Source organism: Dryobates pubescens, chromosome 5, assembly GCF_014839835.1.
Source record: "Dryobates pubescens isolate bDryPub1 chromosome 5, bDryPub1.pri, whole genome shotgun sequence".
Classification (NCBI taxonomy): Eukaryota; Metazoa; Chordata; class Aves; order Piciformes; family Picidae; genus Dryobates; species Dryobates pubescens.
The window spans coordinates 20,557,955-20,571,663 of NC_071616.1; the positions used below are offsets into that span (position 1 = coordinate 20,557,955).

At 42.6% G+C, this 13,709-nt stretch overlaps 1 protein-coding gene across 2 annotated transcripts in view; it reads left to right on the forward strand.

Moving 5' to 3' along the window:
• The window catches only part of BRF1 (BRF1 RNA polymerase III transcription initiation factor subunit), a 181,883-nt gene that overhangs the window by 39,473 nt on the left and 128,701 nt on the right, over positions 1–13,709 (forward strand). For both annotated transcript variants that reach the window (XM_054161745.1, XM_054161746.1), the window contains exon 3: positions 4,565–4,738. In XM_054161745.1, coding sequence (XP_054017720.1) covers positions 4,565–4,738 — 174 coding nt within the window. The remainder of the gene's footprint in view (positions 1–4,564; positions 4,739–13,709) is intronic.

Genomic DNA, 13,709 nt, shown 5'->3' on the forward strand with positions numbered 1-13,709 from the left:
GAAAGGGCATTAGTCAGCCATCAGGGCTGATTGAAGCCATGCTGCTAGTCTGGAGCAAGCAATAGAGGCAGTCAGGAGATAAACAGCAAATGGAAGGTTATAAAATGCCACCCATCTAGAGAAGAGCAGTGGAAGTACACTCAAGGGCTGATAGACAATGTGATATTGTATGTTTGCTGGAAGGAATTGCTCATCTTCCCAGGTTGTAGCTTGCAGTTGCTCTGCTACTCCTCCCTGCACTGACCATATTGCTCAGGAGCAGTCATTCCTATAGGAAGGTGCCTAAATGCTTCTCCAGGGTTTGTGGCTACCATTGCAGTTATGAGGACTTTTTATATTGGGGATTGTTAGCGTTGAATGGGTATTTGGCCTCTCCATGTTTGTCAACGGAGCACTGGATAGAGAATTTGTTCTGATCAGTTGTTCTCTTATGCCTGATTTCTCTAAGTTTTAATGTCTGCTCTTCAGATACCAACCGGGTAAATTGCTGTATTTATAGTTAAAATATTACAGAGATGAATTTTTTAGCTCTAGAAATGTCAGATGGGTGAGATTTGAGGAAAAGATTGGAAGACACAAAATTATGTACCTTTGGTTGTCATCTGACTGGGATGAGGGCACTGTACAACAGTTTGGTGCTTGAATGGACTAATGGAGCAGCAGCTGTTTAGTCAATACCTGTCCTTTCTTGGAGATACCTTTTGAATGGAGATGCTTCTTGAATCTGTGAGGGAGCCAGAAGGAATACAGTTACAGAGGTATAGGAAGGATAAATTTCATGGAATAATTATTTGGATGGAAGGGACCTTTAAAGGTGTCTAGTCCAACTCCACTGCAATAAGCAGAGACATTTTCAACTTCCTCTGGTTGCTCAGAGGCATGTACCACCTGGCCTCTGTGATGGAGAATCTACCATCTCTTGGCAGCCTGTGCCAGTGTTTTATCACCCACACTGGAAGAAATTTCTTCCTCCTTTCTAGTCTAAACCTCTCCTCCTTTAATTCAAACCCCATCACCCCTCGTTCTCCCACAACAGGTCCTTCTAAGAAGATAGGAAGTATTTTGTCTTCCCTATGGAGAAATATAGAAGCATGATCACTAATACTAACTTCTCCAGCTAGTTTTGTTATTGTTAGTGTGTTATAAGGTGACAGAAAAATAGAATATTGTTGTCATGTTAAATGCAAGGTGGTGGTGGGAGAACAAGAAAAGCTTTTGATCTTTCTTTAGTATATGGGAAACTGGTTGCAGTATGTAAATATTTGTCTTAGATCATCCTATAAGTAGTACATTTCTTTCTCTCTTGAAACAGATAAGCACAAACCCAAGTTAATCATCAAGATGCACATAATTTATAAGTGTAATAGTGTAACAATTGTCTTATTTTTCCACAGTCTATGAGAGTAACATAATACTAGCAAAGCAGCTTGAGGAGGGAGTATTAGTATACAGAATTAAAGCCTTCACTGGTCTGCTGTAGGTTGAGTAAAACATTCAGAGAAATAACATTTCCTAAGTGCTCTTAGAGCTCTTTGGTATTTGTTAGTGGACAATGACTGGTCACCCCTAAAGTAATTGTACTTTTAAATGGTTTAAAATATTGATGCTGGATGAAGAGTTCAGCAAAAAAAACCCCAAAATCATATATTACTCAACCAACCATACTGTTTACCTAGGATGGATTATGATGAATTACAGTTCAACTAAGGAAAGGTTAAATACTCTCAGAAAATTTATGGTAGCTTGAGTATAGGGCCAGCTCAGTGGGGAACAAATAGCTTATAAAAGAAATGAATTTCAAATATCTGTCTCAATTTTTTTTAAAAATGTTTTTTTTAAAATCTTCTGGTATGTTCTTTATTTCTGAAATGCACTCAGAGTTGTGCTTTCCCTAAATGAGAGTGTGCTATGCTTGGGAGAAGGATTACCTTGTAATGGAGATGAGCCAGGGAAGTGTTGCAGTAGTCTCATGGATGCTTATGTTCTTACTCTGCATCTCCAGGTAATTCCTCTAGTGTGTGCACAGAACCACACCATCTGCTGCCATGCTGGTGCTGTGGGAAGCTTCCTCATCACTTCTCGCTTGGTGGTCTTCACCAGCCTGGTCTGTGTGGAGCCAGGTGGACCCTGCATACTGGTTTCACTGTTAGCCCACAAATCCTTCAGGAGTGCATGTGGCCCTTCCTTGTCATAGGAGCCTTGTCGTTTTATCTTTTGTAAAGCTTAAAAAAAGCAAAACTCAGACAACGCTTGACACTGGTGAGATTGATTCTTTTTATCAGCTGCCTTTGTGACTTTGATTTGTACCATCTTGCTTAAAGGGAGTGCTATGTGTTTGCTGCTGCAGGGATTACAATCTGGATCTCCCTGCAGCTGAAGGAGGGATACATAGGCATTGGGTTGGAAGGGACTCTTGAAGGTCATCTTGTCTAGCCTCCCTGCAGTGAGCAGGGACATGTCCATCTAGATCAGGTTGCTCCAGGGCCCCATCAAGTTTGACCATGAGTGTTTCCAGAAATGGGGTCCCCACTGTAACTCTGGGCAACCTGTTCCAGTATTTCACTATGCTCATTATGAGGAACTTCCTCCTTATGTCTAACCTGAATCTACACTGTTCTAGTTTAAAACTGTTGCTCCTACATCTGCATGTAGTGCCTAAAATCTTTTGTGTCTTCATCTCAGCAGCCATGCATGGCAAAAATAGGAAGCTTAGATGATAAGAAGAGGTAGCTTTCCGTAGTCTCCCTGATCCATGCTGGTCTCCACAGTGGATTCACTCAGAGGAGGGAGCAGTCAGGAAAACTGCTTTGCTGCCATTATAAAAAGAAGTTTTACTACTCAAAAGCAGGTAATTCTCCTTGCTCCTGATGAGAACAAACTGATGCTTTCCTAAGGCCATTAAAAGCCTTGAGCCTGCTTTGGCATTGTGTGAAAAATTCAGGGGATGAGGAGTACTAGTTAGTGTCCTCGTTTCTGGAAAATGCAATATTTATATTTGAGAGACTGAGGCTGATCAGCACTAGTCCAGGGCCTGCTGATGGCAGTGGAAACACTGTTCACATAATGGGCTTTGGATTACTCTTGGGGAGCTTATTGTACCCACACCTCCTGTGGAAAGTGATATATCCTTCCTCTGTCATTACTACTACTTCCAAATGTGTTACACCTGGTTGACCAATGTATCTTAAGGGAGATACTGTTGGCAAGTGCACTAATTGCCACTTGTGCAGGAAGGAGAAGCTGTCGCTGTAGCAGCTCCTGTTTGGCTGGAGTCTTGCTGACCCTGGCTGTGTGGCTGGAGTCACTTTTTATTAAAGCTGAATGGAAGCATTTTTTTTTTTGGCAGAATGTTCTTCAGAGGTTAAGCATTTTGTAACACATTATTAGTGATGATGATGTAGGGATATGAATAAAATTAAGAAATGGGGTCTGTGCTGGTGGTGTTCTGGTAAGCATTGCCTGTTTGTCATCTCTTTGTGTGAGCAGTGGTAGCTAAGGTGCATGGCAGGTGTCATGCCCCTTCCAGAAAGGCTTGTTATGACATCTCTGAAGGGAACAGATGAGCGTTTCCTGTAAATACACGTAGTGGAAACATCTGCCCAGCACATTGAATTATAGGATTTTCTTCATGTGCTGTCTGACCCTGTATGCTGAGGAGCTTCAGTGCTTTCCTCATGACTTCCCCCATCCTTTTCTTAAGCTGTCTTTTCAGCACACTCTTCCAAAGCTGGAGCCCTGAGGAAGGATGGGGCCTTGCTTCCCACATCTGTCCCAGCAGCTGTACCACTTCCTGCCATGAATCATCTGAAACACACTTTTTTCCTTTTTTTTTTTTTTTCATTGTTTTAAGGATGAAGGCACATTTGTTTTCCTGTAGCCACAAACCAATCTTGGCAGTCTGGCAGCCAAGCCTTAAGTGCAGGCTCGGGTGCGAAAATGTTCAGAGGAAGGAAGTGCCTCCAATTGGTGGTAGTGGTCATGGGCAAGCTCAGTGCAGAGCTCATTCCTTTGGTTGTGGTCAGAGGAACTGCAAACTTCCTCACTTCTTGGGGAGCTGCAGCAAAATGTCTCTTCTATTTGCACATCGCTGTCAATCATTCCGTGACCTCCAGTTTTCAGAAGTTCATTGCTTCAGCTAACCAAGTGCTAATTGTCAAATGACGATAAAGGAGTGGGGCATAATCTTTTGTCTGAGAAGTCTTGGCTGTGTTTTGGATCCTCTCTGGAGTTGCTCTTTGTGGCTTCATTTTCCAGGACTGGTTGTTTGCACACATTTCAATTCTAGCAGTTCTAAATGAGACATTTATTTTATTATTTTTTGTTCTGTGGAGCTCTCAGTCTTGAGAGGTTATTTTATTTCATACAGACATTCAATCCAAAATCCATCCTCTCAGTTTTGTCCTTAAAAAAACAAAACCAAAAAGCAACACAAAACCAAACCAAAGAAACCCCAAAGCAACAGAGAAAAGAACAACAAACCCAAATGAAAACACCCCACCAACACAGAAGTATGTTAACAACAAAGTGAAGACTTTTATTTTTCTTTGTTAATATTTTTTTCTAGGGAAACGTCAGATACACCACTTGGGGAACCAGCTTCAACTGAATCAACATTGTCTGGACACTGCCTTTAATTTTTTCAAGATGGCTGTGAGCAAACACCTAACCCGGGGGAGGAAGATGACCCATGTAATTGCTGCGTGCCTCTACTTGGTGTGTAGGACAGAAGGAACTCCTCGTATCCTTTCACGTTTAAAATAAATAAATAAATAAAATTTGCATAGTTTTACCAAGGTAACTATCCCACTTAGACCTTGTCTCAAAATTGGAAAAGGTGAGTGTTTAGGAGCCTGTCTGTCACTGTTGGTTTTCTATAATGAAGTGAATAACAGTTTATCCTGTGGTTCAAGTAAAAATTTTCCCATTCTAAATGTATAAAATTTAGTGTTTACAAGAAGCTATAAATGTCACTTTGCTTCCCATCTGTAACTCCACAATACTTTTTTTTCCCTCAACATTTTCTTCTTGTATAAAATCTCACTTTTCCTGTGCTTGGCTTGGGATTACTTGTTTGTGGCATATTTTTTCTTTTTTTTTTTTTTTTAAACAAATTAAAACCTCAAGCCTCCTGCAGTATCAGCATTAAAGAGCAGGTTAGAGTTTCAGTGGGTTTTTCCATCGTAATACTTGGATTTCCTTCTTTCAGTGCTTGCAGGAAGGATAGTATCACTCCTGTTTTAGTTGTGGGGAAAAAGGCATTTGATAAATTCTATATTTGCTCAGAGATCATGCAGGATGTCAGTGGCTGGAGGTGGGACTGCATACAAGCCAGATTTGCAAGTGAGTACTCCTTGCTCTACACCATTCCTATTTTTGTCTTGTAGAGCCTCATTAAAATCCATGTAAACTTAAATAATGATGACTATCCACATTTTTTTCTTTAATATATTTTTAAACTTACTTTCTCTTGTGTTTCAGTTGCTGGAATTTGGAGCTTAGTATCAAATGATTACTTTGTGTTATTTTAGTTCTTTTCCATTTTAAAGCAGTATTCTGTTTGATCTGATGCTTTTTCTAGATTGCTGTTCTCATTATATATTGTAGCAGTGGAGCAGCTTAGCTTTCCTTTTAAGATTATGATTTTTCTTAGCTTCAGAAACTACATCCAGTTTTCTAATAACAGTGTTTTCTAATAGTGTTGTGGTCATTGCATCTGCATGTAACAGAAAAAAAGACAAGGTGTTTTGCAGGAATAACGGAATCAAAAGGAAGGCTTGCCTGTTACACCAGTCTTTTCTAATGTAAAGTCTTTGTGTGAACTTTGGAGTTATATTATTCATAAAACCTGTGTGGATTTAAAAACATTAACAATATTTTTTATGCCCGTCACATATTTAAAGGAATATATTTACTTAAAGGCATTTATTGGTGTGGTAGGTTGAGAGAGGGCCTAGCTCTCCCTCCTCCACAGAGCAAGAAACCACAGCTAACTCAGTCGAAGAGCAAAAGCTATATATTTACAAGCATATATGGAAAGCAGGTTATATATAACACAATATATACAGGTATTTACAATATATACACAGAAATACACAGCAAAGGCAAATAACACAACAAAAATCCCTCCCTCAGGGAGGGATCCCCTCTTTGGAACCCCCTCTCTCCCCCCCTTACCTCCCTTTTTCCCCAAAAAGGGGTTAGAGAGAGAGAAAGGCAAGTTACTAAGGAAAAGAGTTGTTAGCAAGCTTCAAAAGCCCATGCAGGATTAGTGTTTGCTTATCTGAAGGCCAAGTCCAGCAGTTCGCAGAAGAAGCAGGCAGGGAGAACAGGCTGAAACACCAAACTCCCCCAACTCCCAAACCGAACTGAACTGAGGAAAAAAAAATTTTCCAACCGCTTCACAATCTAAAGCTGAATTTTTGTTTATCAACCAATGAAATTCGTTTAGAATATCAGAATGTTTTGGTTCTAGTACCAAAAACATTAGCCAGTGTGTTCCAGCAGTGTTTGTTCTTAAAGGCACAGCCTCAAACGACCACAGTCCACCCCTTTCTAAACAATTTCATTGGCTGTTCGTACTGTCCATCCAATCCAGAACAATATTTACAGTTCGTAAGTTAAGTTCATCGTCCATTCCGGCTATACTCAGATGTAGATGATTCAGAAGTCCAAGAAAATCCAAAATCAAGAAAATGGAAAACAGTTTGTCTCTCCGCAGACGAAGCGAAGAAAAAGGGAAACAGGGACTCAGGGACTCTCAGTTGACTCAGGGCTCTCAGGGTTCTCAGGGTTCGTGCACCGTAGATTCCTCAGGGACTCTTTCCTTTGGACGCGCTGTAGCTGTACAACATTCTGAAATTAAACTCTCTCAGCTAAAGTTAAATCTCTTTGTGGAATACACTGAATTTCACCATTCTCTTGCATTACCCAATAAGTGTGACCCGGACCTTCTGCTGAAACCACCCCTCGGACAGGTTTAGCCTCTCCTGAGGGCGAAAATACCCAAACAGTTTTACCTAACAGATTCTTTTCCCTAACAACAGGAACTCTATCACCTTCTACTTTCTGTAGCAGATCAGAATGTGCAGGTCCAGCTCGGTTCACTGAACCTCTACTGTTCACCAGCCAGGTTGCTTGTGCTAAATGTTTCTCCCAGTTTTTCAAAGATCCACCTCCCATGGCTTTGAGAGTGGTCTTCAACAAACCGTTGTAGCGTTCAATCTTCCCTGCAGCTGGTGCATAGTAAGGAATATGGAAAATCCACTCAATACCGTGCTCTTTTGCCCAGCTCTTTACAAGGTTGTTCTTGAAGTGAGTTCCGTTGTCTGACTCAATCCTCTCTGGAGTTCCGTGTCTCCACAGGATCTGTCTCTCCAGACCGAGAATGGTGTTGCGTGCAGTTGCATGTGGGACTGCGTAAGTTTCCAGCCATCCAGTGTTTGCCTCTACCATAGTAAGCACGTACTGCTTACCAGAACGAGAACGTGGTAGAGTGATGTAGTCAATCTGCCAAGCTTCACCATACCTGTATTTGGACCATCTGTCACCATACCACAAGGGCTTAATTCTCTTTGCCTGCTTAATAGCAGCACAAATGTCACAGTCATGGATGACTTGTGTGATGGCATCCATGGAAATGTCTATGGATCTGTCACGAGCCCATTGGTATGTTGCATCTCTGCCTTGATGTCCTGACGAATCGTGAGCCCACCGAGCTAAGAATATCTCACCTCGGTGTTTCCAGTCGAGATCAAGTTCAGAGTCCTTGTCTACTTGAGAAACTCTTGCAGCTAGATCTGCCTGATGGTTGTGCTGCTGTTCCTCAGTAGCTTTGCTCTTGGGAATGTGAGCATCAATGTGTCTCACTTTCACTGGAATTCTCTCGATTCGATCAGCAATGTCTTGCCACAGTTCAGCTGCCCAGATGGGTTTTCCTTTCCTCTGCCAGCCATTCTTTTTCCAGTTCTTTAGCCAACCCCATAGAGCATTGGCTACCATCCATGAGTCGGTGTAGAGATAAAGCTTTGGCCATCTCTCACGTTCAGCCACGTCGAGAGCTAGCTGGACAGCTTTTACCTCTGCAAACTGACTGGATTCTCCTTCTCCATCCTTCGCCTCTGCAACTCGGCGTGTTGGACTCCACACGGCAGACTTCCACCTTCGCTTGTTCCCGACGAGACAACAGGAACCGTCTGTGAACAAAGCATATTTCTTTTCATCATCAGAAAGGTCATTGTAAGGAGGAGCTTCCTCAGCACGAGTTACTCTCTCCTCTGGAGGTTTAGCACAGTTGGTATCTTCAGGCCAACTTGAGATCACCTCCACCAGACCAGGTCTTTCAAGATTTCCCATTCGAGCTCTCTGTGTTATCAGGGCCATCCACTTAGACCAGGTGGAATCTGTGGCATGATGTGGTGTGGAACCTTTGCCTTTGAACATCCAATTCAAAACTGGCAATCTGGGAGCTAAGAGAAGTTGTGACTCAGTTCCAATTACTTCAGAAGCTGCTTTCACTCCTTCATAGGCAGCTAGAATCTCTTTCTCTGTTGGAGTGTAATTAGCCTCTGAACCTCTGTAACCTCGACTCCAGAAACCAAGAGGTCGTCCACGTGTCTCACCTGGAGCTTTTTGCCACAAGCACCAGGTTGGACCATTGTCACCTGCAGCCGTGTACAAAATGTTCTTAATGTCTGGACCATCTCGCACAGGTCCCAGACCCACTGCTTGGACTACTTCTTGCTTTATCTGGTCAAAGGCTGCTTGTTGTTCAGGTCCCCAGTGGAAACTGTTCCTCTTTCTAGTCACATCATACAGAGGTTTCACAATCTGACTGTATCCAGGAATGTGTAGTCTCCAAAATCCCACTATCCCCAAGAAACGTAGAGTTTCTTGCTTGTTCGTGGGATTTGCCATGGTAGAGACTCTATTTACCACATCCACTGGAATGTGTCGGCGTCCATCCTGCCACTGCACTCCCAGAAACTGGATCTCTGTGGTAGGACCTTTCACTTTGTCTCTCTTGATGGCAAAACCTGCATTCAGGAGAATGTCCATGATTTTGTTACCTTTCTCGAAGACTTCCTCAGCAGTTTTACCCCAGACGATGATATCATCGATGAACTGGATGTGTTCTGGAGCACCACCTTCCTCCAGAGCATCATGGATTACTGCATGACAGATGCTGGAGCTGTGGATCCAGCCCATTGGCAGTCTGTTGAAAGTGTACTGGATTCCTCTCCAGGTGAAAGCAAACTGAGGCCTGCATTCCTCTGCTATGGGAATAGAGAAGAAGGCATTAGCAATGTCTATGGTAGCATACCATTTGGCCTCTTTGGATTCCAGCTCATACTGGAGTTCCATCATGTCTGGTACTGCTGCACTCATAGGCGGAGTTACTTCATTCAGGGCTCGGTAGTCCACTGTCAGACGCCAGTCTCCATTCGGCTTTCGCACAGGCCACACTGGACTGTTGAAAGGTGAATGAGTTTTGCTGATGACTTTCTGACTCTCCAACTGACGAATCAGATTCTGAATGGGCAACAAAGAGTCACGGTTGGTTCTGTATTGTCTGTGATGCACAGTCCGAGAAGCAACCGGCAACTTAATGTCCTGAATCTTGTGTTGTCCCACAACTGCAGATTCATCAGAAAGCTCAGGTCTAGCAGACAGCTTCAGTTTTTGTCCATCAATTTCTACAGAAGCTACTCCAAAAGCCCATTTGTAACCTTTAGGGTCTTTGAAACGCCCTTCTCTCAGAAAATCAATTCCCAAAATACAAGGTGCATCAGGTCCGGTCACAACTGTATGCTTCTTCCACTGTTTACCAGTTAAACTTATATTAACCTCTACCTTACTTAACTCTTGAGATCCACCAGTGACTCCCAGAATAGTTATGGACTCCGATCCCTGATAATTTGATGGCAATATGGTGCACTGAGCTGCTGTGTCAACCAAGGCCCTGTACTTCTGAAAGTGTGAAGTGCCAGGCCACTGGATGTACACATCCCAATAGATTCTGTTATCTGTATTACCCCTCTCCTCCCCCTGGCGGGAGGCAGGGCACCCCTAGTTATGGGGAACATGTCCACAGGTGCAACGAGCACACTGTGCAGTGTTAGAACTGGAGCCACTGTTGGAGCTACTAGAGTTGTCCTGGGGAACTGTAGAAGTAACAGCTACCCTTCTGGTATTGCTACCTCGGGTTCTGCCACTTTGCAGTTCTCTCAGTCTCCTGAAAAGATTAGAAGTTGGTTGACCATCCCACCTGTTCATGTTCTCACCAAACTGATCACGCAGGGTAATCCAAATAGTCCTACGTGACTGCCTTGGTGGTCTGTTTTGGTTTGATCTGTTTTGGAATGACCTCCTTGGAGGATGTCTATTCCTCACAGATGAAACCTGTACCCACCTGGAGGAAGAATTGGAATCATCTCTTTGTGCCAATTGGGAGATGGTGTTTTTAAATTCATCCTTCAGCTCTTTCATGCAATTCTCCAGTTTTCCAGACAGAGTTTCAATGGCTGAAACCAAAGAAACACGTGTCATGCTATCATCCAATTGTCTCAATTGATCAGTGAATTGGCCAACCGTAAGAGGAGCTCCACCATAATTTCTTGCTACAATTCTGCTTGCCAGAATGTTTGCATAATTGGAAGGAGCAAGCTTGATGAGCTTTTTAGTAAGACCATTTCCTACAGGAACATCATCAGGATTCAGAGATTCATGTTCACCATAGAGTACCTCTCTAACAGCAAATTCTCTCAGACGCTTGATTCCCTCATCTATGGTAGTCCAGGGCTTAGGATTCCATGGAAGATCATCTCGGGAAGGGTATCTCATGAGAACCGCCATTAGAAGGCGTATCCACAGATTAACCTTACCGAGAGCCTTGCCTAGATGTCTATCTATTCCATTATCCTTTGAGAGAGTTCCTAGCTGGGCTGCTGACTTGTCTCCAACCATTAGAGCTGGAGCACCTGTATCATAACATCTACCAAGCCAAGCGAGAACTGGCTCCTTATCTGCTCTGAGATAGTCTTTTCTCACATTTCTAAGCTCCTCACGTGGTGAAGAGCAGTCGGTTATGTCATCTTGTTCTTGCTCCTCTGCCTCCTGTTCCTCAACTTGTGGTCCCAACAACCTCTCAAAGATCCCTTTAAGCTGAGAAGCACCACCACTAGCTGCTGTCCTACCAAGAGATGCATCTCGATCCTCTGATGATCTCAATAACTCAGCTATATTTTTAAGACAGATTTTCTCTTCCTCCCCAGCAGAAGAACCTTGCTGTGCATCCCCGTCAGCTCCTGAATCAGCTTTAGTCTTACCCTTCCTTGTTGTTAAAACTGCTACTTGCTTTACTGGAGCTGTGTTTGGGTTTCCAGCTGCCTTATTATCAGAAGCTGATAAGCTTTGAGACAGATTAGCTGCTTTGGAGGACGCTTCCGCTCCTGCCATGGAAGAAGGAGGAAATGACTTTGCCTCGTTAATGGTGGCTGCCTGGGACACAGGAGCCGCCATGTTTGGGGCTACTGTAGCCCCTGGCTGCTTGCCAGAATCATCACCATTGCTATTCAGAGCTGCCTTGCCGATTGACTTTTTAGCTTTATCTTTAACTGACACAGATTCTCCATTATCATCCTCACTGGATGTTCCTGAAACAGAGCTAGGGTGGCGTTTTCGTCTCTTTGTCCTCCGTCTAATAACAAAACATGCCTTATAAACTTTTCTCTCCCGGTACAGTGTCACTAGCAAATACACATTACTTATCACCAGCAGCAGGACTACACACATCAAGAAAATCAGCTTTGGATCCCAGCCATCACTTAAAATTACCCTTTCACCGAGCGGAATCTTAAACTCTTTTATCTCAATAGGGAGTGTGCTAGATGTAACATTCCTGTACTTTTTAACATAAAAGAATTCCAGGCACTGATCATACAGAAGCCGAATCTTGTACTTAAACCACAAATATAATTTTTGCATTATATATTTACCTATCTTATCGATAATCATACCCAGGCAATACTTGTAGATCAATACACCAAAGACCGAGAAGAACAGACGCTCAAAAAGCCAAAACACCTTCATGTTTGCTCGTTCGACTTAACAAGCAATAAATCAAACTAATTTGTCAGCAAGCCCCGAGTTGGGCAGCCAATAAATGTGGTAGGTTGAGAGAGGGCCTAGCTCTCCCTCCTCCACAGAGCAAGAAACCACAGCTAACTCAGTCGAAGAGCAAAAGCTATATATTTACAAGCATATATGGAAAGCAGGTTATATATAACACAATATATACAGGTATTTACAATATATACACAGAAATACACAGCAAAGGCAAATAACACAACAAAAATCCCTCCCTCAGGGAGGGATCCCCTCTTTGGAACCCCCTCTCTCCCCCCCTTACCTCCCTTTTTCCCCAAAAAGGGGTTAGAGAGAGAGAAAGGCAAGTTACTAAGGAAAAGAGTTGTTAGCAAGCTTCAAAAGCCCATGCAGGATTAGTGTTTGCTTATCTGAAGGCCAAGTCCAGCAGTTCGCAGAAGAAGCAGGCAGGGAGAACAGGCTGAAACACCAAACTCCCCCAACTCCCAAACCGAACTGAACTGAGGAAAAAAAAATTTTCCAACCGCTTCACAATCTAAAGCTGAATTTTTGTTTATCAACCAATGAAATTCGTTTAGAATATCAGAATGTTTTGGTTCTAGTACCAAAAACATTAGCCAGTGTGTTCCAGCAGTGTTTGTTCTTAAAGGCACAGCCTCAAACGACCACAATTGGATGCTACTGAATGATAGCCTAGCCATGACACGCAAGTCCATTTTTCCTCCAGTGATAAAAAAAGCATTTGAAGCAGTAAAAGCTAGAAGAGGCAAATAGGTACTTTGTAATGTAGCAGCCATCTGTGCAGTAAGTGTGACTAACTTTTCTGGCAAACAAAAAAGAGTCCTTTGCTTGTTTCATATTCTTCTTTAAAGTATTTCAGGATGTATCTCGGTTGTGCAAGGCACCCTGGACTGGGTGGCACTTCATAAAGATGTAAATTAATTTCCCAACCTCTTTGTATTAAGTGGAGATAATACTCTGTGTGATACTTCATGTAAAATACTAGGAGTAAAGTATGAATAAGATGACAAAGATGGGCTCTCTCTTTCTATATCAACATCACATCTTCATTTGCAGTTACTGTAACACCTGGGAATCAAGAACTGGTAGTGCATAGCCATATGGCTCAATTTTGATGGTATTGCTTTTTAGTTTGTTGTGCATATTTCTGACCTTTGAAATTAAAATACATTCAAGCTTCCATAGATTAATTAGGATGATCATTATCAGTGTGTTTATATTTGTTTCCAGCCTAGATCTGTCAATACAAAAATGTGCTGTGGGAGTCAGGTGTGTTCCAAGGGCCTTTGCTCCACAGGGACCAAGAGACAGTGTAGAGGACAGCCATGTGAGAAAATGCTTTAGCAAGAATGAAGAAGATGCACATTCAGGGTGATAAGCTTTGATTTTGGTCTTCTGGAAAAGCCAACAGAGGATGACAAGCAGGGAGGAAAAGTATGCCATATGGTACCGCACAAAGGGCATACGGTAGCTGTAACACTTGGAGATTTATATACAGTGTTAAGATGATTTACTGAATTTGAAGTGTTCATTGTCATTGTGTTGGCTGTGGAAATTTGTGAAGAAATATGTGAGAAATTTAGGAA